At 43.2% G+C, this 24863-nt stretch overlaps 1 protein-coding gene across 4 annotated transcripts in view; it reads right to left on the bottom strand.

Annotated features, from left to right (window-relative positions):
- Positions 1-69: 69 nt before the first annotated feature.
- LOC101862563 overlaps positions 70-24863 on the bottom strand; it is a 53931-nt gene continuing 29137 nt past the window's right edge. For 2 of the 4 annotated variants that reach the window (XM_005092331.3, XM_005092333.3), the window contains exons 2-9: positions 14519-20072; positions 13424-13592; positions 10600-12615; positions 9770-10050; positions 8856-9130; positions 8136-8255; positions 7480-7706; positions 70-3765 (exon numbers count right to left, since the gene is read on the bottom strand). In XM_005092331.3, coding sequence (XP_005092388.1) covers positions 2426-3765; positions 7480-7706; positions 8136-8255; positions 8856-9130; positions 9770-10050; positions 10600-12615; positions 13424-13592; positions 14519-20047 — 9957 coding nt within the window. In that variant the 5' untranslated portion in view covers positions 20048-20072 and the 3' untranslated portion in view covers positions 70-2425. Of the gene's footprint in view, positions 3766-7475; positions 7707-8135; positions 8256-8855; positions 9131-9769; positions 10051-10599; positions 12616-13423; positions 13593-14518; positions 20073-21586; positions 21968-24863 lie in introns of those variants that run through there. The other 2 variants (XM_005092332.3, XM_035968196.1) reach the window with 2 other exon arrangements.

Raw genomic sequence — 24863 nt, 5'->3', positions numbered from 1 at the left:
CCCCCCCTCAACATTACCATACCGAACAAAGTCATTGACCTAACAAACTGCTAAAACACTAAGAACATGAACAATAATTCTGGAAAATTTATTAACTTAAAAAAACGTCCTATAACATTTAAATAAGAGCTCAATACTGTAAAAACTTGCAGAGGTAACAATCAAAAGAATACTTCAATATAATTTATATACAGTGGACATACTAATATTGGTTCTTGCAACATAAACAAATTTATACAGCCCAAACCTTCTCTTGGCAGGGAGTCGTAAACGTTCTGGCAGTAAAGAAAGAATGAACATAATATATAATAACGTCTCTCCTCAAAACACACTGATGAGGTAACTTATTGTACATCTTTTATATCCCCATCAACACAATTTATCATTCATAAGAAAGGGGCAAGCTGCTTTGACCTTGCCTTCAAGGCAAACCCAGGATAAGAGGGATAGGCCTACACAACATATTTGTACAACATCTCAGCAGACAGACTGAGACGTTCATCTCAGCAGACAGACTGAGGCGTTCATCTCAGTAGACAGACTGAGGCGTTTATCTCAGCAGACAGACTGAGACATTCATCTCAGCAGACAGACTGAGACGTTCATCTCAGCAGACAGACTGAGACGTTCATCTCAGCAGACAGACTGAGACGTTCAATAAAAAACCCCTCCTTACTTAGGAGCCAAACTCATTTATCATAATGCAACAGCAAAGAGTGTGACTCCTTCACCCCAGAGGCTGGTATGGTACATGGTACTGAGGAGGTCCGATGTGTCCTTTTCTTCAAATGAGTGAGAATAGTACTGTATAAATAACTGTAACCCATCCATCAGCAACCAAGAATCTGTTCTTTCGAATACCTTGTGTTGTTAGAATAGAATGCCATTTTGTTTGGATGAGATTTCCACTAACCCACTGGAATGCTTTGCCTAGTCATTTATGATAAATCGAATCTTTGAACGCATTCAAAAGTCTGCTCACTTAATTATTATTATTTTTTTTTTTTTTTTTTTATTAAAGAGAGATTTTTATCAAGATTTTGAGTCAAACCACAATGTAGTTTATAGTGATATGTGTTGTTACTTGTATTTTTGTAAAGCACTTGAAGCCTGAGTTGAGTGCTTCATTCTCATGTGTGTATATAGTGGAATCTGCTAAAAACCTAAACCTACAGGGGACACTGAATTTTCTTCAGTTTAGAGGAGTTTTCATTGCTTAAATTAGAAGAAAAAACAATCTGAGATTTTACTTTCATATTATTATGGTATACAGCTGTTTCCGGATTTACCATATTCCTGTAAGTGGACTCCACTGCTTTATAGTTAATGTTATTATTCTGCAGAAAAAAGCGAAGTATTGAAATTGCTCTTTACTGTTAAATAAGCTCACTGGGTTATTTTTCAAGAGTTGTAGTTTGCTTCCTATCATAGTAGTAAACTTGCAGCCACTTTTTCCCTTCTCCCTCACTTCTTCAAAAACACCTGATTTGGATTGCAGTGACGCTGAAGTAGGAGTAGTAGCAAGAACAGACTCCACCAGAGCCCTCATGCGACTCACTACACACAAAGTGGGCAATAAACAAGTTATAAATAAGGGAAACAATACTCCAGCAGAAAATCCAACAGAATTTCAGGTAATTCCTCCTGAAAGCTGAACCTCCAAACATATATATAGAAGCTGACCGATAAATTAGCTATCCAATCCACTGGGTGATATGCGGACACATTCACTAAATTGGGCAGCTGGCCAAAAGAAAATGGCAAATATAAAACCTTGACCATGGTGTGAATCAAAGCAGAATCTTATGTCGCAATCCAAACCACATGATATACAAAAAACTCATTTCAAGGACATATGATATTGCTGATATACCACAATATCTCATCACAGAAAACTTCCGATGCCACAAAATATGGGTCGAGACCCTAATCCAAGAGAATCACAAAGCGAATTTAGAGAATGAACATGTTTGAATTAAAATGTGTATGCCGTTTTGTAATCCACATCCTGCAGCATTTCTCCAAAAGGCTATTCAACTGCACAATATCAGAGTGAAAGAACTGCTGAAGATGACGCACTATTGAACAAGTATTGGTCAAGATCATGACCAAAAGATCACTTCTCACCACATCTGGTTGCTCTTCACTGCCACCACCTCCACCTTCAAGATTCAACACACGTTGTCAAAAAATCCAGATACACTGCTTCCATCTTTTCGCAGATGTTGTTTAAATTACCCATCATGAAAACTATTTCTTTCTCTTCTGCAATTAATTCCTGAAGAAACAGTTCTTTTTACTGCTTCAATATCCAAGAAATCAAAACTCAATGCTTCTGTCTTCAATTACTCTCTAGGAATCACAGATTCCAACACTGAAAATTTAACTCGGTCCAAAGTCTTCCAAATGTGCAATCCTTAAATTTTTAAACATCCAGCAACATTTCTTCATTGTCACCGCTTCCAAGGTTTAGGGTATCATCACCAAGACCTAATCCCGCGGCACTGCCCCCATCCTCTCCACTATTGTCCGCAGCAACAGGAGACATTGTGACGCCATCTCCGAGGGAAATCATCGGCAGAGGAGATGCCAGGGTCACATCATGGCCGAAAGCATCATCATCGTCATCATCCTCTTCATCATCATCTCCTTCTTCAACATTTGCCACATTTTCGCTGCTTGCGACATCCTCATCCTCCTCTTGAGCTGAGAGGAGGGAATCTTTGCTCCGATGAGGCAAGGGGGAGGGAATGCCTCCACCACTTTGGGGTGCACCTACCATGCCACATGATGGGTACGCACCACCAGCTACACCTCCAAACTGCATGATCATCATATCGGGATCTGAATCGAGCAGAGATGACTGCTGTTGTTGAACAGCGGTCAAACCCAGTTCATGTGTAAATTTATCCGACTCTGATGGATCGTCCTCCTCCTCCTCTTCTTCTTCTTCTTCTACTTCTTCTTCCTCTGCTTCATCACTATTATTATCCACCTCTTCCTCCTCTTCTCCACCTTCATCATCATGAGCTTCACTTTCATCATGCTCTTCCACTTCTTTCTCCACCTCTTCGTTATCAAGAACTTCCATATCATCAGAAACACCTTCCATCACCAACTTCTCTTCTTCTCCATACGAGTTATCCTCTAGGGCCGCATCAGCACTACCTGTGCCACTTGGTTCTTCCTCATTTCCATCTTCCCCTCCTTCCATAAACTTTGTCTCTCCGTCCCTAATTTCTTCCTCTCCTCCAGAAATGTCTTCCTCCGAATCACTCCCCACAGGAGGTGCACGATTCAATTGCAGCAACACTGAATCAGGAATCCTTTGGACCCTCACCTCGGGTTCAAGGTTCAAAACCAGCGGGAGGTCAGTCCGATCCCTCTCCTGACCTTTGATGTATTCGTGCGCCATCCGAGACACCTCATTGCGATCGACGACCTTGGCGTCCGTGTCGGCATGCACCGAACTGACATGTCGCTGGACGCTAGATCGGTCAAACGCACTGTATTCGCAGTGACTGCACTTAAAACGACGCTCCCCGAAATGTGATTCAATGTGCCCGCTGAACTCCGTCTCTGTCTCTGCCAGGAACGGGCAGTAACCGCACTTGAGCGGGGAGGACAAGCTCGAGTCTCGGATACGGTACTTGAACCCTTGGTGCTGCTGGGACAGGTGCAGGCGGAAGTGGTACAGACTCTCCGTCTCGTAGTCGCACTCAGAGCACAGATAGTTCAGGGCCGACTGGCTACTCCGTCTCGTCACTGCACACAGGAAAATAGGAAAGAAAAGAAAAAACAGTCAATTATACCCATGTCTGAATACATGAAAAAAAACAACAAAGCAACAAAAATATAGAACTACCCACGTTTGAGCAAAAAAAAAAGAAAAAAAAGAGCTGTTGCCGACAAACAGAATGATAGGTTTGTTTAAAACAGAATATCAAACAATATTCATTACTTAGTTTGAATTTAAATCACTTCCTTCTGTCTTTCCACACTAATGGAATCTGTCACGTAAAGCTGGATCATTAATGACAAGTGTCTGAACAAGGTGCATAGATCTGAAAGCAAAGGACTTTGCGATAAAAACTACAGGATTAGCAAAAAAAATCAACTAATCAATAGTCATTATGAGTTTCGTACAAATGATTCAGACAGTCAAGAAATAATGGACAATCTGTTAAACACAGTACATTAACTTCTTCTCTGCCTCACAATTTAATCTTGGACATCCAAGTGGTGAAATAGGTCATTGCCACTAAAATCTTAACTTCTCATTTAGTCATATATAATAAAGATGAGAGACTTTAAAGGGTAAAAAATAAATAATTTTGTTAAATGTACAACCCTGCAAAAGACATGTAAAAGACAGCTTTCTTGAGAGAGTTGACGCCCGTTCTATAGCTGAAAGAGCTCAATTCAAGCATTTATTTATTCAAGAAAAATATCATTCAAGCTGTTTGTTTGTTTTTGTAAAGTGTTTTACGGCGCTCGCAACTGCATAAGGTCATATGAGTGCGCGGGACACACCTAATATTTTCAGTTGGTAGGAAATTTTGAATTTTGCCCGGGTGGCGGCCGAAGCCTACTCTTATCGATTTTAGACCACCAAGGGATCTTTAGCGTGCGCAACTTGCACACGGGCCCTCCGAGATTTTTTGCCCTTGTCCGAGAAGGCTAGGTGTAGATCTTTCCTACCAGAAGATCAGGGGTGTGGCAGAAAGACAGCTGTAAGAAGGAGTCAAGGAGTAGCAGTAGAAAGGCTGCAGAAAGAGTCAGGAGCCCAGAGGAGGGGGCAAAGGAGGTGAGGGGGTGGGGGCAGAAAGAGGAGACGAAAGCAGACGACAGAATATTGCTAGAGAGCAGGAAAGGAGGTAAAAGGAGACAATTTTAGAGAAGAAAATTTTTCGGTCACTACCCGGATTCGAACCCGGGACCTTTTGAATGAGAGGCCAACACCTTAACCTCTAGGCCACGAGAGCCCCCATTCAAGCTGATTTTGATGAAAACCAGAATTGTGCCCAATTTTTGGGACACCAAGTATTATACCAAATTGTGCATACGCTGATTTGATCACTACATTCAAGCAAACATCATGATGGTTGACGTTGAATACACATCGACACTAAAATATATGACATTCTAAACCAGTGCTTGTCAACCATTTTATAATCAGCACTACCCATTTATGTCACTTTTAAAAGGCTAAGATTTTCTTACCGCCCACTTCACATCCATTTCCAAGTGGAGCATGAAATAATACCTGTAACTACCCAGGTGATCTCCACCGCCCACAAAAATGACCAAATCTCCCATTAGTCTGTCCCCGGGATTTTATGCACCCCACATAATTTAGCAAAATTTGATCATTTTTTGCATAATTGCTGATCATTTTCCTTTATCATTCTTTGTTAAAATTAACAGAGTCGCATAATTTCACATTTTTGGGCTCAGTTTGCATAATTTCAGAATTTTTTTGCATAAAACTGTGAGGACCGATTAGTGGATGATACCACCCAGGTTGACAAGCACTGTTCTAAACATTTCATGCAAAGAGAGGAAACAGGTAGGTTACATAACTGTGAATAATCCTACCAACAATACCACACAATAAGCTACTACCATCACCAGGAGGACACATAATTATACACACAGTCAAACATGCTCTAACGGCCACCAGTGCAGGACTTTCACCTGTACAAATGAATTTTTCTCGCTTTAGCCCCTGCCGTTTTGTTTTTTTTACATTATAATTATATAAAACTGTCGAAGGCATCCACCTGTCTAAAAAACCCACTTTTCTCTATGACAATGCAATAGGTGGCTGTCTTAAACAGTTTCGACTGTAAATTCACAAAGAGTAACAAACAACTAGCCGAAACTGTGGTCGATACAAAGGTACAACTGAGAAGAAACTATAGATCTAAAATTAATACACAAATAAATGCAACTAAAAATACTTATGCTGCAAAAAGTTACACTTTTTATCTTCAATCCAAAGGTTTGAATAAGGGGACATTCCATTATACAAGATAGAAACTTTTAGGTTGACGATAAGCTATGAAAATATAATCAGCAGATCAAATTAGCATTATCTTCAGTCTTCAGAATTAAGAAATTTTGATTAACAAATTAAGAATTTTGAGTGCGTTGAATCTTGGACACTTTCCCTCAAGCAGGCTTCTCTGCCATGACAGTGTCAAATCTTATTGACCTCATAATGAGACAGCTGTGTTGAGCAACATATTACACAGAAATGCCAATCAATTATACATTTCTTACAATCTCAGTGAAACCTGTAGCTGTAAAGCCTCATTCACGACTACACATAAATAACATGATCCACGTACAGGTAAATAATGTGGTGGGCGAATAACGTTACAAAATACCAAAAAAAATTAATGAATCCATTAACAACTGAAAATACTTCAGAGTTATTATGTGAAAGTCTGAAGACGCAATGACATGGTTGCATAGTTGCAAGTTGTAGAATTGAATTTTGAAACTAGGACAAAATACAGCAACCACTCTCCTCCGATTAAGACAGCAAGTTTTTTTTTTTCTCCATTATACAAGTACAAAGAAAGATACAGAAGGTCATTTTTACCATCATCTATCAAAATGCTTCCATCTTAACCATCTATCTTGTTTAGTGTACTTACGACCTTAGAGCATGCATCAAAATAACATCGAGTGTGTATCTAGCTTACGATTATTATTGTTTATATTGCTGCTCATTTATATTATGTATGTGATTGTAAGCCTACTTGTGTGTGCATGTGCGTGCACGTGTTTACGTGTGTGTGTGTTTGTGTGTGTGTGTGTGTGTGTGTGTGTGTGTGTGTGTGTGTGTGTGTGTGTGTGTGTGCGTGTGTGTGTGTGTGTGTACTCGTGGTGGAACACCAAACCAATGTGCCAGGATCTGGACAATAAAGATGTATCTTATCTTATCTACACAGAGAATACACCAATACAGAATACAGAAAAAGAATGAGAAAAGTCTGAGGTGGTAAAACAGCTAATATATGAATATAGTACCATACTTCCTACACAGAGAATACACAAATACACAATACAAAAAAGAATAAGTCTGGGGTGAAAAACAGCTGGAATGTGAATAAAGTATACTACCTACACAGACAATACACCGATACAGAATACAGAAAAAGAATGAGAAAAGTCTAAGATGAAAAACAGCTCATTTGTGAATATAATTTATTACCTACACCGAGAATACACCAATACAGAATACAGAAAAGAAAAAGTTTGAGGTGAAAAACAGCTAATAGGTGAACACAGTAGGCCTACTACCTACACAGAGAATACACCAATACACAATCCAAAAAGAATAAGTCTGGGGTGAAAAACAGCTAATATGTGAATATATAGTGCTACCTACACATAGAATACACCAAGACAGAACACAGAAAAAGAATGAGAAAAGTCAGAGGTGAAAAAACAGCTACCCTTACTCACGTTTTCCAGAGCTGGCAGTATCCTCGTCTGTCGGCTTGGGGCTCACTGAGGGCCCGGCCGTCTCAGACTTCGGCGAGCTCTCGGGTCGCGACACACTGCTAGACAAAGAAGGCCCGCCACCCTTCTTGCTGGTAAGAATGGAGCCCACCGTCCCCGACATCCGCAGGTGGATCACCCACAGAGCCATCCCTTTGTGGAGGCAGTACTGATGACGCATCAGCTTCTCTCTGAAAAGAACGTGTGGTGGTTGGGAGGAGGGAGAGGGTTGGGGGAGGAAAAAAATAATGTTTAAAGGTTGAAGGTTTCCAAAAATGCTTTTGTTTGTAAAGAGTAAAGAGAAGCACACTGACACAATAATGGTCATTTGGTGAAGGGAAACAGCAAGACAGAAATGTAAGGAAAGGAACAAGAATGAAAAAGAACAAAAGTAAGAACATTTTACATCTAAGATGTATTATCTATAATCTATAATCTAAATATTACAATGAATATTTTTCTCTTTGCTTTATACTTTATGACTGACTAAAAATTTGATTATGGCTCTATATATTGTATAAAAGCAGCTATAATCTGACTTGTCTTTCAATTTGACATGAAAGCATTACGGTCTGTAATATAGGTGCCAATAAACACAGAAGGCTTTGTTCAGGACTTACTTTCCAGAGAAAGAGCGACTGCAGTAGGGGCAGATAAATCCCTTGGGCTGATGTGACTTCAAGTGTGACTTCATTGCTTGGATCACACAGGAGGAGAAATCACACGTCTTGCACTTGAACCTGAGAGAAAGACACCGGCACACCGATTTGGTCAACTTTCCTTTTTAAGAGAATCTCACATTTTGTTGCGTTCTGATAATGACTGCATAATGCAATATATTTTTGCTTTCGATAGGTCAGATACAACTGCAGAATCAACAAGGAACTCTTTGACTGACAATCTATAAACCCTTTACCTTCATAAAACAGACTTGCATTTTGTGAAGAATCTTATTGGCGAATGAACACCAAAAAAAATGACAAAACTCCACGGAGCACAACTAAACATAAATATAATAAAATCCCATGCATGAAGCAGCAAAAGTAAATTCAACAGGCATCGTAAAGAAACTCAACAGGCAGCATAAATAAATTCAACAGACAAGAGCTTACAAGTTATTTCATATGACTTTTTAAAAGAACTAAACCCATTCATTGATACACTCCTACCCCCCCCTCCTTCCACCCCACATTAACTTAATTCCACCCCCCCCCCCCCCCTCACACACACACACACACACACACACACACCTCTCCCAACAACCATAATACAGACACACATATTTTGTAAGAGATGATTTCATCTACAATTTCTCATCTCAATCGACAACAAACACGCACCTCATGGTGTTGTTTCCCGCCCCCAGGGTCATCCTGGTTGTGTATCCGACATCCGTTGAGGCATTGGGCACGCTGCTGTCGCAGTCCGGCAGGGCCTCGCCCGTCTTGTCGCAGGTGAACCCTCGCTCCAGCTCGGTCCACAGAAACCTCTCATCGTGGTGCACTTCCTTGTGGTGATTGTAGACTTCGCTCACCGTGCCCGCCGAGAACTCACAGTTGTAGCACTTGATGGTGACACACATCTCCACTCCAACTGTCTGGGCCGACTTGCCCGTCTGGGGAATACATGATGATAATAATAATAATAATAATAATAATATTTAAGAATAATAATAAGAATAATAATATTTAAGAATAATAATAAGAATAATAATATTTAAGAATAATAATAAGAATAACAGTAATATAGTCTAGCAGGCACATGACAAATACGCACATTGTGAACACATTTTCAGGTCCCGAATTGTTTCTATATACGGGTGTATTCTTTGCTTTTAAAACACAGACATAGGGAAAATTCTTAACTACGAAAAAATGTCCACGTCCTGCCTATTTTGTTTTGACCGTTTGATACAGAAAGCAGGGGTGTGCAAGTTCAAAACATGATCTATTTGTACATCCACAATACCTTTCAAAATTATGATCAACAAAATAGATAAAAACATACAAAGTACTGCTTTTGCAGTGGTTATCAAGTTCACAGAAAAGTCAGGATGATAATTAGAGCTGTATTTCCCAAGGAAGAGATTAAAACAATCAGCTATATTGAAAATAATAAATAGAGTAGGCAAACCTCATATAAAACACCCTTCATCAAAGCATTCACACACTCACATATAAAAATACAAACGCAGGTGTGCACACACAACCACCACCAGCACTTCGATTAAGTACATTTGCTGGCACCAACCCACCTGTTTTCTTTCAACCCAGTCTCCAGAGTCATCCCCATCTGCTGCAGCCCTTGCTTTCTTTGCCGACCGGCTGTTACTGCCAGTGGGGGCGCTGCGTTTGAGGTTACCACGGTTCTCTTGGAATTGAGAGATGAACTTGTCCGTGAAGGCGATATCGAACTCGGGATCTTTGATGGCTTCTTCCTGTACTTTGATAGCCAGCTGCCTGGTTTCTTCCAAGAGTTCTTCCACTCGGATCTCTTTCTTCGGGTTGCGGACGTACATATATTGCTCTTCGTGACCTGATTCAGAACAGAACACATAGCAATCTTTAAACAATGCGGGGATTGTAAATGCCTTGTGTAATCAATGACACTTCATTGGAGATGAGCTGCTTTGACCCTGCCTTGTCTAGGCTAACGTGAGTTGTGAAGGACACCGCCCAACAGATACACAGTGGAACTCCAACGGCATCTGCGGTGAAGCCGTTAGATGCTTCGCAGTCACACGCAGGTTACCCAAGCTCAATTCCCACGTGGGTTGAATTTTTTTCAAGTATCTAGGCCTCCCAACTGAGAAGTGGTACCCTTCTCAGCCCTTGCTGGTCATAACAGACAGGGTCAAAGCCCACCTACTATATGATGTTAATAAAAAAATGATACTCCTTATAATAATTTATTTGCTCATTGTTATTTGGCAAAGACCTCAAAAAAATATTCTAATAGTAATTCCACTTCTACAACTAATAAATCTATTACTAGTAAACAATGGATTGTGCTTATATATATAGCAGGTATCCTGAGAAAATTAATAATACTTTGAGGACTGCTGCAAAATTATTTTCCTCTCACCTTGTGACCGTGAATGTCGGCGACACTGGTCTGGGGAAGGAAAGAAGGCCCCGCAGTTGGTGCAAGTGTAGGGCCGGTAGTTGACGTGTCGGTTCAGGTGGTACTTCATTTTGGAGGTCGCCATGGTCTTGACGGCACACGACTTACAGACAAACCGCCAGGCTGGGATGCGCTTACAGTTGAAAGGCAGACCCTGGTGGTCCCAATCCATGTGGTCTTGCATGCGGCCCATGGACGTCTCGCGCGCGTCGCAGTGACCACACTGGATGAGCTCGTCACCTTTCTCAAAGACAAACCGACGCTTGCGCTTGAAGGTGGTGTCGGATCCGTCCTGGAGTTTTCGCTTGACGGCTTTTTTACTGCCGTCCCAGCATGCCGATGTTTGATCATCTTCATCTGACTCGTTTTGTTGAGAGCTCGATGCCCGTGCGGTAGAATAGCTATCGTCTCCTTGGGAATGGTTTTCTTTAGTGTGCTTCAGAATATCATCCTGCGTGTCTGTCTCATAGTGGCAGTAAGCGCAGGCATACTGCTTCGGCCCCTGCGGTGTGGTTCGTGGAGGTGTGACGGTGGACAATTTCTTATGCAGAAGGTTTTGCCGTCGCTTCTGAAAGCTTAGAGGACCCATGAGTGTCCTGGGTTTGGTTCTCGGAGGGTTCAAGGTGAAGGCATCTTCTTTGTACTCCTGGCCCGGGTGCTCACGGTCTGTGTGCTTCCTCATGAGCATTAGGCTCAGAGTCTGATAGTTGCAGATGGGGCAGGTGTGCGTCTGATACTTCTCGTGAATCTTGTAGATATGCCGGACAACATTTGACCGATGGAGCGACGTAAACTTACACTTCTCGCAGTAGAATTTCGTGATAGGCCCATCCTTTGACTTCAGGACTTTGATTTTGGTGATGACATCCAGGGCCTTTGGCTTCCCACCTGCTGGTGAGCGATAGGAACCAGGGGCGTAGGACTGAACCAGGGGTCGTCTCAAAGTTGAGAACTGAGAGCTGTCTGGTTCCTCTTCTTCGTCTTCCTCAGGATCATAGTTGGACCTATCTGCACCGGGATCATCTTCCTCGTTGTAGTCATCATTTTCTTCTTCACCGTCTTCTCCTGAACCATGTTTGTGTTTACTCGCGGAGTGTAAGACATCATTATCATCATGAGTATCAAGGGCAGCGCCTTCTTCAAACTCTTCGTCTTCGATTTCCGTCTTCACAACAAAATCTTCGCTGGTAGTGAGAGGACTTGGCGGAACCTTATTCTTCTTCTTCCCAAACATCGCTACTACAAGAGACGGAGGGGCAGGTCCCCCACGGGTCTCAGAATCATTTGTCCCATTCGTGTTCTCATCATCATCACCATCTCTCTCTCTTTTCAAGGAGACCACAGGAGAACTCGATCGTGAACCTGAGTTTGATGACTCCGGCTTCTGTATGAGATTCTGACTCAGCCCCCCCACGTTGGCCATATCGTCGACGAACTCCCTCACCCTGCCCCCTACATCAGGCTGGGTAAACTTTATGTTGATGGGCTTGTCCTTGTGTTCTTCTTTGATGTGCGTCGACACATTGTACTTCTCCACACCCTCAAACGGGCAGTAGGGACAGCCAACCAGGTTCATCTTGAGGTGCTTCAGCATGATGTGTCGGTGCAGCGGGTACTTCCGCGGGAACTCCCAGCGACACACCAGACAGCGCAACTGACCTGTGTTACGCGTCTGGTACAAACAGCTCAGCTCACGATCCAACGCGTCGCGCCCGAGCATGATCACATCCGGGTCGACTAAATTGTTCTTTTTCCCTGGTGTAGTTGTCTTGGTTGTTGAAGGGGTTGATGATTTATAGTTGCCAAATCGGAATGTTGGGGATTTCAATTTGGTGCTGCTGGAACCTGAGAGGCCAAAAGATCTAGGTTTTTTGCTAAACGCAAAAGGTCGGTACATGCGGTTGTAGTAATCTTTTGAAGAGTCTGATGACTTTGATGATCCAAGCCCGTCCCCAGTGTTATTTACATCAGCATTATCTGAAACAAGAAAATTTTTTATTGATAAAAGAATCAACATAATGCCAATCACAAATTAACAGTAAATTTGTAGTGACAATAGTAGCACTGAAAGAAAGTAAAAAAGGGACTATGCACAGTGTCCAACAACTATAAAGATTTTCACTTTTACATACTGAGAATAAAACAAAACAAATTATTTTGTATTGACTGTAAATTACACAAAAAGCTACCCCCCCCCTCGCTCTCTCTCTCTCTCTCTCTCTCTCTCTCTCTTGCGTAGTTTACTCCAAAGATACAAACATACAAGCGCATCAACATAATCATACATCGTCAGTATGGGTCTTCTACTGTGTATCAGCCAAATAGGCTACTTTTTAGTTTTCTGTACTGTTCTTTTTTAATTATCACTTCACCTATTGTAATTGCAGTTGTGAATAACATAATTTCAGACAAAAAGAAATGTCAGTCCTACTTTGTTAGACTGATGGTGAAAGTCGAACGCCAGAGGTATATATATACATGGCATACATAACCCCCCTCCCCCCAACCCCCCTCCCCCAACAACTGGGATAACAACAGCTCTTAACAGATTATGTTCAAAGAGCACATCAAAGCAGACCATCTTAGAGCCCATTGCAAAATCTTCTGAACTATCAATTCTGCCATTAACATTTTGCCATCACAAGGCTCATAATATAGTAAAAATCTTTACCATCAAACGCAAAGACATTTTGGGGAAAATCGAAAGAAACTGGGTGGTAAACATTGCCGATCGACGAGATGTGACTGCAAAATACGCTACTACACTATGACACCTCTTGCTCACCTTCGCCTGCGGCTACTTTGGCCAGGAACTTGGAGACGTTCTGAGCCAGGTCCACCTCGTTGGTCTTGATGTTGACCGGCTGACCTTTGTGGCAGGCCAGGATGTGGTCCACCATCTGATGTTTCTCCACGCCTTCCATGCCGCAGTAGGAACAAGTCAGCAGCGCCACCTGGATAGAGAAATACACACAAAGCCGAAAGTTGACGGTAAACCTGAGAGAGACTCATTGGAAAGCCTGAGTTTGTCAGCAAATTTGGAAGGCAAATTTTGTACGCTTTAACTCTCTCTCCATGGATAGGCATTCCCCATTTCTATTATATTACCTATTTTTAGATTCTCAATATGTGTTTGTTAAAAAAAAAAAGCTTTAACTTTGATGAATATTGACCAAAATAGAAGAGAGACCCATCAGAATGTAGAATGTGCAGACAAAGAAAGGTTTATGAGAAGTGAAAATGGAAGCAAATGATTAGTAAGTAAGAAAGCTCCACATGGAGTGGCCATGCATAGGTAAGGGGCTCTTCTGGTTTGCTACTTGCCAGAGTGAAAGAGTTGACCATAACTTATTTTTACTGACATCACTTAACCCTCAAATATATACATATAGATCATATTTAATAATAAGGTCAAGACCAGAAAACAGACTTGCAAATGAAAGTTTAAGTTTTGATAAAGATGCTATACTTTTGAGAAGACTCATAAGCTTCTCAAGAGTTTAAAATAAAATTTCCAAGAAAATTTTACACTAAGTTAGATTTGATGTCCAAAATGTTCTTTTTAAAAAATACTTTTATTTTTAACTGTAAAACAGGCATTTTAAAATTTCAAAGTACCGAAAAAGAAAAAAAAACACCCAACAAAGAAAACTAGAAAACATTAACATACAAACAAAACTCAGATGAAAGACAGAAGTAAAAGAGGTTAAAATAATTTATTTCATTCACAATAAAAGTAGCTGCTCCTTCAGAAAAAAACTTATTTATTATAAAGTTTGTTTTAACAATAATAGCCATATCTGATACCCTGGACAAACATAGATTTATAGGCAGTGAAGGGGTAGGCTACAATCCAACCAACAGCAAAGACAGCCCTTACCTTGAGGTGAGAGATAATGATGTGTCGATGGACAGCAAACTTCCGCTGAAACTGGTTCGGACAGACGAGGCACTTGTAGAATACTCCATCGCTGAAGTCGTAAAGGCAACCGATCTTGCTGTCCAGCTCCTCGCTGCCCAGCGTGTGGTTGTAGTTGCTGCTGGCACTGCTGGGTCCGCTGTGTCCCGGAGACTGATGGTGACCCCCTGAACAACTTTGTTGACACGTGCCCTTGTTGTCATCGTGGTCATGAGAGGTGTCGTTGGCTGAGAACGGCACCTCAAGCCCTTCGTCAAGGCTGGCTTTGCGGTTCTGTATGATGTTGAACTGTGCCAGAAACTGAGCCACCTTGGCTTCCACGTTTACCCGAAGATAGCGGACGCTCATTGGTTTCCCGGGGTGGATCTTCTTGATGTGATCCACCATCTTGTACTTCTGCAGGCCGCGGTGGGCACAGAAAGCACATTTCCACAGATAAATATTAAGATGGCGCAGAATGTGGACATGAATGAAAAACTTCTTTGGACGCTCTGTTCCACAAATCAGACATTTCATTTGTGTGCCATAATTCTCGTACAGACAACGGATCTTAGCATCCAAACTGCCACTGCCTACTACACAACTCTCCTCCATTGGGCCCACTTTACTGCCCATGGCTGAAACCTGGACAGGATATGAGTTACGGCCCATGACAGATATCTCTGGATGAAACTGTTGGAGATGCATGACCATATCTCGCCGGAGCAGAGTAGCAAAGTCACATCTGGAGCATAGTGCTGGCTCTTTGAAGATTTGATCGTCTGGGACAATCAAGACTTCTTCTTGGCTTAGAAAACCCGGTTTGCTCACAGCTTTTTCAGTGGAACCTTTACCAGCAGCATTCAGGATGTCCTCAGTAGTGGCTTTAGCCAGCTTTTCAACATCCTCGTCATTGCTGATGACCTTGACTTCAGAGTGGAGGGAATTGACATGTTCTATAATGTCCGCTTTCTTGTGAGTGTTATAGGAACATTTAGGGCACTGGAGAGGTACAGAGAAAACATCTCCTCCTTCTGGAATCACAAACAGTTGCTCATAAGCTGTCGAAGAAGAGGATGATGATGCTGTAGATGCAGAAAGGAAATCCCCTGAAGTTTCTGTTTTTGCCTGATCAGGACTAGGAGAATTATTCTTCAACGCTGTTGCCAGTTCTTTATGTAAATTTTCCTCTAGCTGCTCAAATGACTCCTCAACAGATGTCTCGGCAAATGATTTGTCCACTTCAGTGGTGTCGATAGCTACAATCTTTTTCACCAGAGCTATTGGTTTTCCTGGATGCTTCTCTCCCAAATGTTCATAGAGCAGTTCTCTGGCAGTTGACATACAACTGCAGTACTTACAACGGAACATAACCAAAGTGATTTGTCCTATCTCTGAATGTCTCTTCACATGATTCTTCAGATCCGCAGCCTTGGGAAGAAGATACTTACAAATTGGACACTTGAATTTGCGCACCTGATTCTCTAAAACCAGGCCAGGTTGTAGTGCTGTTTGCTGAGAGACGAGGCGGGTGAAATTCTCATTCCTCTCAGTGATCTGATTAACTGTCAGAGCCGCTGGCGCAGATGACTCATGCATCCGGTCCCGTGATCTCTTCGCCGCACTTGTAGGGCGCGTAAAATCAAAAGCATCATGAGAGCTGGAGGCGTCTGGGGACTGCTGAATACCTTTAGGACTTGGCGTAGATCGAGAACTACTGTGAGATGGTGGTGTATCGTATGAACTCAAGGGAGTATCGGTTGGTGTGAGGCCTTCAATTGTGAACTCTCCTTTATCGCGGAGGACTCCATGCTCTCGCTGGTAATGAATAGCCATGTGTATCTTGTGGCGAGTCATGTAGTCACACTGCTCACACTGGAGAACCCGAGACTCTAGAGAGCGCGACACAACAGTGTATTGATCCTCCACGGGACCAGAGCCCCTGTGTTTTCGGTCACGATTGCAGGTGATGTGCTTGACGATGGTGTGCTTTTGGTTGCTGTCAAACTCACACTTTTTACAGCGGTAAAGTAAGAACTTGATGAGTCCAGGGTGGCATGTAATGTGAAGTCGGAACTTCATCTCGCTGTCAAAACCTTGTGGGCAGAACATGCACTTAAAACGTTCTTTCTTTGTCGGGGGCATTCCATGGGACCGTTCATGGCAGTTCATTCGTTTCAAATCTCTGGCGATAAATGTGCAGTATCGACACCTGTAGTTTTCCGCTTGTCTTTCACTCATGGGAACATAAATCCGTCTTCTTATACCATTTTCATCAATGGTATAGCCACTGGAAGAATCATCCACTCCAGAAGACTCTCCAAGCTCATCCACATCCTCTTCAACCTCTTCCTTCACCCTATGGGACCCAAATCCAGAGGACTCAGAATTAGGACTCCTCCCACTGTCTGGAGTTGCTTCCCTTCTTCGTGAGGAAGGGGAAAGCATTCTCGCTGAAGGTGAAGGGGAACCTCTAGGGCTGGTGCCAGCGGCCAGAACTTCCGCCAATGTGTTGCCGACAGATTTCCCACGCTGCTCGGTCGAGTCCTCGTGCTGTTTTCCAAGAATGTGATCAAGCACAGATGAGCCACCTGGTGATGATGAGGCAAGGGCAGGGGCTGGGGTCAGGGTAGGGGGGAGCATCTCCCGCAACTGTTTCATCTCCTCATAGTTGTTGATCTTACGATCGTGACAGATCAGCTGTTTGGCCACTGACACCATCTTGGGTTTTCCTGGGTGGACTGTGGAGATGTGGTTGAGGATGGCACGCCGGTCAGTGGCCTTGGAGGAGCAGTGTGGACAGTTGACGATGTGGATCACGTTCTCTTCTACGTGAGATTGCAGCATGCTCACGTCAGGGAACACGTCCCCGCAAGCATTGCACAGCGGTTCGGTAATATGGGGGTGAGAAGACTTCACATGGTTAATGTAGTCTGGCACCATGTTTGTCCCAAACCTGCAGCCTTCATTTCCACAAACGTAGAGAGGGGATGACTTGTTGTGGGTGTGAGTATGATTGGAGATGTGTCGGACCAGGTCATTCTCATTGGGACTACGGTGGCCACAGTAGTAGCAGGGGAAGAATGTCTCTGACGAATGGAAATTTGTTGTATGCTCTCGGAATTCAGCTGTGCTAAGGCTGCTGAACAGACAGTTGAAGCCACAGATGAAGAAATTTGGATTCTTTTGCTGGGGTCTTGGGGCAGCTGAAACGACTAACTGAGGTGGGGGAGGGAGGACGGAACTATTGTTGGGGGCAGAGTGAGACGGGGCTGCCTGGAGAGGGGGAGGGGGCAACATGGGTGTGGAGGAAGAGGAAGAGGAGGAAGAAGAGGAGGGTGGAGAAGACTCTGCAACAGAATTCTTGTACATTGGTTTCTCCGGCCCCAAGAATGACAAAACCTCTGTCTCTTTCTCAGTGACAGGTGGAGGCATCATAATGAAGTTAGGAGCAACATTTTCTGCAGCATTATTTTCGTCAGAGGATTCAAGTGGCTGGCCATCAATTTGAGTGTCTTGCAGAGAATATGAAGCTATAATTTTTAAACCAGAATCAGAAGAAGAATTAGTCTGTTCTTTATCAACTTCCACTTCTTCTTCTGCACAACGCTGTGTCTCTCCATCACTTGTAGGTCCTGCATCTTCTTTTGTTACGGTTTCATTTGACGTTAACACTTCACGAAGTTTTGAGAAATTTTGAGCGCTATTTACATCTTCCTTAGTATCACACACAGGCACTTCCTGACTCTCATCTTTGGTCTCCTCTTGTGTTATAGTTTTGTCAGAAACTGTTTTATCCACTTTTTTCTCTCCTTTTGCTGCATCAGCAGGGACTGGTGTTGATTTGGCTGACCCTTTTTCCGGTGCTTTACTCTCTGAAGTGACAGCAGCAATGACTGGTTGAGCCGGAGCATTGTCATTATTAACCACCGTAGAACCTTCAGAAGTTTTCTTTTTCCTCTCTGGGTCTTTCTCTAAGGGCACTTTTCCTGCAACTTTTGCTGAGAATGTGAGAGTCCCTGCCAGACTCACCTCCTTTATGAGACTTTTGGCTCTGCGCAACGCTCTTAAGGCACAGCTCATCTTAGCACCATTGTGAAACTTGAGGACGTGTCGACTGATCTCTTTACGATTGATGAAGCATTCTTTGCAGTAGAGACACTGGTAGGGCCGAATCATCAGGTGACACATTAAGTGTTCCTCAAACCCATGGCCTGAGTTTGTGAAGTCACACTCCTTGCACACAAAACTTTTCTTCTCTTTATCAAGGCCTATTGTAATTTTCACTTTCTCCTCCTCCGGACTTCCTTCTTTCTCACAAGAGTGATTTGCTAGAAGTCGTTTGTCCTTCATGACCCTGGCACATTTAGGACACCTATACTTCACAGGCTTTCCCACAGTGGTCTGGTCTGACGATGTGGAAGCGGAGCAGTTCTGAGGTTGATTCACCTGACCATGCACAGGTGGCTGAGCTGTAGGTTCGCTCGTTCCTTGGTCGCTACTAATGACCGCCTGAGTTGCTTCTTGACTACTTGACATCTGAGCATCTGGCAGACCACTGTCTGCTGAACCTGTTGCTTCAGACTGAGTCACTGCAGAACTGCTTGAAGATTTCTCACTGGTCGCCTCAGGCTTTACATGATGACTTTTTGTGTTGTCTTTGCTGGGTAACTCCGAGCTGTCCAAAGTCTGAACAATGCTTTGAGCTCCATCTCCAGTCAGCTTTGAATCTTCGTTGTTACAATTTTCATTGCTTGCACTATCCTTTGAGGCTGGTCCTGTTACTTCACCATTGCAATTCTGACTACTCTCAGAGTTCTTCATCTCGGAACAATTTAATCTATCCCCCTCAGTACTAAGAACAGAATCTACAGGTGTCTTTGAATTTTCATTGCCTTGTTTTGTATTCACATCCGCATCCTCGGATTTTGATTCACTACTCATGGAAAAACAGCCACTACTTGAGCTCTCCTTCTCAACGTCCTTTTTCACACTTTCTTTTCCATCATGAACATCTTTAACAAAAGTACTTTCACTTACAGCATTTACATTATCAATCTTCAGTCCCTCCATTTGCTCCTCTCCTCTTCTGGTTAATGAAACATCTGAATCAGTATCAGACATCTTCACAGCAGAGGTTTGTTCAACATTTTTCTCCTCATTACTTCTACTATTATTTACAACAGAAGAATTATTGCACAACGCAGAATTAACATCATCAACAACTGCTTTTTCTTCCTCTGTGTTTACTTTTTCTGCATCATTCTTGGAATTTTGAACATCCATGGAATGTATAGGATCAGGATCTAACTTTTTGTCATCAGAGTCATCAATCACAGCAGAGTCAGGTTTACTTTTACTCAAAACATCCACATTTTCCAGAGCGGCACTGTTGATGATGATGTCATCAGCTAATCTGTCAGATGTGGCGATAGATGTAGCATCTTCTGCCTGGCCGTTTGTCGTTGACTTGGACGCTGACAGTGACGTTGGGTTCTGTTTTGAGTCCATTCTGCAGATGTCTCTGTGTTCATTCCTGTGAACAGATTAAAAAACAAAGGGAATTAATTAATGATTCACAGTATTGTAATATATATATATATATATGCATAATCTGTAGCACGTCTTTTTTACTGCTCCTTTTAACACTTTGGTGGTACTACTTAAGAGCAAGAGACAGCCTTTGAATTCAAATTTAATGTTCATCTCGAAACGCACAGCGCCACACGGGTGAAAAGCCTGGATAATTCCCCCAAACAAGACAGAAATGTCTTGATGGAGATTTGAACTAGGATCATCTACATTGCAACCCAGTATAACATCAACTGAGTTATTGGGGTACCTAGTTAAAGACTGAAGTGAGACATTCGAACACTATTTACAGTTCAGCGATGGCATCTGAAAAAAAATCTTCTTCAAATGTCAACACGGTTTGCCATTCATGTTACAGTACGTAGGCTCTAAAAGGAAAAACTAAGTCACTATCAGCGGTCTTTTTCTATCACCCTTCTGAAGGGCACGCTGGGCCAAGCAAAGCGCAATAAGAAAAAGAAAAAAAAGGTAACAGCCTCGCAATATAATCTAAAAGAAGAATTTCTTCTAGCTTCCGGTATAGTATGTTCGCCAACAAAGAAAATCATATCGGTGAAAAGAGTAACCTCAAAGCACAGAACATCACTATAACGGCAACGGTGATCAAAGGAAAAAAATGTACCTTTGCGTTCAAAGTATACCGAGGTAAGCAGGATATTTAGAAAGCTGAGAACTCAAATAATTGTCGAATGAGATAAAGTATGTGGGCCTAGATCTTGAAAACGTGATTCGGGAAAATTTCGACAGCAGAGAGTATCCGGTTCTTCTCTGTCAAGTCACGGAGCCGAAAGTTGAAGAAAAACAAATCACTGAAGAACGAGAAATGCGAGGATCCTTCTCGACTTCGAACTGCCAACCTTCTCGTGCTTTTGCCAGCTGTCAACAAACTGCGTCAAGGCGAGTGGCCACAACAGCTTCAGACAACAAAGAAATGGTTCAATAAAGAAGCCTGTCGTGTGCTTCACGTGGGTCTTTGGCTCACAAATTATAACTTTCTTTTTTTTTTCTTTGTGAAGAAAGGAAAAGAACAAAGCTCCGAGATTCCTTGACACCAAACTGCAATTCGCCTTCATTTTCGCCATTAAGTCGTGTTGGTCGAAGTCGAGAAACAGAAAAATATGCGACATTAATTTTCATTGTTGACATGGATCGAGCAGTAGGCCTGCTTAAGAAGTCGTACAGGTTAAACGCCCCTTTCAAGACTTATCTAAAGCCATGACCTCCGAATTCAACGTCCATTTCCCATAGCACCTAGCCAAGTGGGTACAGAGCCTAGAAAACGCCCCAAGACAATCCAACGTCAAAAACTCCGGGAAAAAGGGAATCGAACCATGGCCACCCGCACCACAGTCCAGCGTGATATCAGCGGAGTTAACGACGCGCCAATGAAGAAGGGTTAGAAACGGCTTTTCCTAAACCTAGACAAAAAGAAGTACATAGTACATGACAATGTTATACCTTCGTCGCTCTGTTGGTATACAGCACGTGGTCAGCCGCCAGGCTCAAGAGAATCTATCAACGTCAACGGGGCGGACGGACGGACAGACAGACGGACAACGTGACACACTATTCGGGCCGTGAACGAGGCAGGCAGACGGGCCCCCGACCCAAAGTCTGCAGCAGCAATAATAAGCGAGGAGGAGCGAGCGGAGCGGGCAAGTCGCCAAGCCAGGTCGGCCGGTTCTTCAACATTCACCCTACTCCGCGGAGACAGCTCTGCTCTCTATCAGCTCTACTGCTACACCACGTGAACATTAGCATGTCGTTGCCGCAGCCCTACAGAAATTCGCTAGCCTATGCCTCAGCCCGCAGCAGTCTCGAGTCGAGAACGAGCAAAGTGCAAGCACGTCCCACGCACGAACCCCCACGGGCAGCAGGCCGCTATAATACAACAAAGACAAAATGGCCGCTCAGTGCTCGGCCGGCGCCGCCGCTGCAGGCCTGGGCTGGTGGCGTGGTGTGGGTCGAGAGACTCGGGAGAGGAGGAGGAGGAGGAGGCATGGCGGGGCAAGAAAAAGAGGAGGAAGAGGAAGCGAAGCGATGAGAGCTAGCTTCTATCCATCCCGTTTCCATGACTCTCCCTCCACACGGATGAGGAGAGGGATGTTCTCGAACATTCCGCGGCAAGAGAAAGAAGAGCCCTCGCTGTGCGTGCGTATCATGGCTCACCATCTATGTGTGTCTAGATAGCCTTGGTCTAGCTCCTAGCCCCTTTCGACATACATTCGTATCAGTCACCATGACGGCAGCTGGTGCCTGGGTAGAAATTTGAGCACAAGAGCTTCGGTCGGTTTTGTCAAAGGACACCACTCGGCGAAACAATAAATGTCTGCTCAGCAGCGACCGAAAAGAAACAATGAGTTGCAAAAACGAAAGGCCACATCTCCAGACAGTATGATATAATGGGTTCTACGCACCTCTTCACCCTGGGATTTGTTTTTGGAGTAAACAGACGACGCCAATCGACAAACTGATGGTCATTTAATGCTGGGAAAAAGTAAGACAAACAGAAACAACAGAGGGAAAGTAAAGAAGAAGGATCTATCAGTGGCACCTTCCAACCACCCGCCAGCGAGAAACAGGGGAAACAAGACGTATTGGACTTCCCCAATAGTACCCTTCAACCACAGGCCATCAGGAACTAGATTGCACAATTGGAGAATCAAAACGTACGAAGAAGTAAAAGAGGCAGACAGACCTCCCAGCATTTACACCCCGGAAGGTTCGAGACACAAAATTATGCGAAACTGGAGATGCCAAGGGATAGACTAGAACAGTTTACACATGATGTTGGAGCAACTTTTGATAACAACAACAACAACAACAACAATAATAGCAGTAATAATAATTCAAGAAAAACACGCACCGAACCCCAAGTGGTCAAGGAAATCGTGCCTCAAATCAAAACATAAAGAAGATAGATATTCGACTGGGAGCTTAACTGAAGGCATACAACTGGCGACTATACTCAAAACCTCAAAGTACTGGTACTTAATTAGAAGTTCTCAAGGTGAGAGAGAGAGAGAGAGAGAGAGAGAGAGAGAGAGAGAGAGAGAGAGAGAGACTACAACGAGATTTTTGTTCTTTCATGTAAATATTTTATGCCCCCTCGAAACAATTTAGATCATTTAAGGAGGCGGGCTTCGACCTTGTCAGTCAAGTTTAACCCAGGCAGAGAGGGATACGACGTCCCAACAGAAAGACGGAGAAAATAAATTCTCCTCACATACATATTTGTTCGCTTTTAAAGACAAGGGGGCTATCCCGATAAATGCTGTTTTGAGAAAATTGAAGTTAAAGTTTTTGGATCCTTATTCAGTCTCATTAAAAGACAAGGAGAGTTTTCTCTACAACCAAAAACGTGCACACCACTGAAACCAAACTTCTCCTATAGGTAGGGCAATGCCCACTTTTGGTGTAGGTTAAGATTTCTGGAAACCCCCGAAATCTGTGTTAGCTCGCTTGTCCTTAAAAGCGATCGTTTACAAATGTATACAAATCGAACTCAGGCCTTCGGAGTGTGACGGCCAGGCGTCTAACTGCTACACCACAGACCTTATAATTATTATTATCATAATAATTTAGCAAGGTGAAGAGAGCCCACCAGGGGACGCGAGGCCTGGGCCGTATCTAGGTCAGAGGTGTTCAACACCTGGCTCACCGACCGGCCGGTCAACCCAGCCTAGCCCAGCCAGACGATCTCTCCACTCTCCACACTGGCCCACAGAGCATCGCCCCAAAGGGCTGGTGGCGACAATAATGTGTAATGAGTTTGGTCCGGCTTTCACACAGTTGACGACTGACTGACTGATTGACTGACTGACTGATTGACTGACTGATGATCATGGTTTGAGGTTGAGCCGGTTGAGCCCACGCGGGGCGAGCGACAAGACAGAATAGGCTCGTTTAGAACGCCTAGGGGTTAAAAGGAGGGAAACGTTTGTCGTTTCGATTACTTTGATTGAATAGGCAGGGGGTTAATCAAGCCGAACAAAGAGTTAGGAATAACCATCAACTGTTTTATTACACCATTCAATTGTCCCTTCATTTACAAGAATATAACAAACAAATCTTTGTTTCTTTTAGTAAGAGTTTTACGGCACTTGCAACACAATCAGGTCATAATTAGCTGCCGAAGATTAGAGGGGTTACAAGAGAGTAACGAACACAAAAAAGGAGGAGCGATAAGGACGATAGATGTTTGACAGGAAAGAAGGAGTAGACCACAACAGAGCACCCGCCAACCACCCACAAAGCTTTACTATAAGAAGTGACACAAAGTACTGAGGAAAGAGGTAAGCTTTTCCTTAGCCCTTAGCAGTACTAAAGAGTAGTGAGACACTTCACCAGTCAGACGAATGTGGGACGGGGGCGCCATTCTGTCACTCTCATACAGGGATTTAGGAGGTGATTAATTAATTTCGTATGGCGAGCAAGACATTTTAGGGTCAGTTACCTTAAACTGGTGGCTGGGCCTACTTTTTGGGGAGGATCTTCTGCGGTTTTTTAAAGGTGGGGCTATCCATATAATATGTAGTCCAACTTTCCAAGACGACCACCCATCGAGGAGAAAAATGGTCATTTAGGACAAGTGGCCCACTTGTATGGTTGCAGTGTTATTATAAAATAAATAATAACACACACACACACACACGCGCGCGCGCGCGTGCATACACAAACACAAACACACACACACACACACACACACACACACACACACACACACACACACACA

The sequence above is a fragment of the Aplysia californica genome, unplaced genomic scaffold (genome assembly GCF_000002075.1).
Source record: "Aplysia californica isolate F4 #8 unplaced genomic scaffold, AplCal3.0 scaffold00044, whole genome shotgun sequence".
In the NCBI taxonomy this organism is placed as follows: Eukaryota; Metazoa; Mollusca; class Gastropoda; order Aplysiida; family Aplysiidae; genus Aplysia; species Aplysia californica.
Note: the sequence above shows the minus strand (reverse complement) of the source record. Positions and strands in the feature narration are given on the sequence as shown.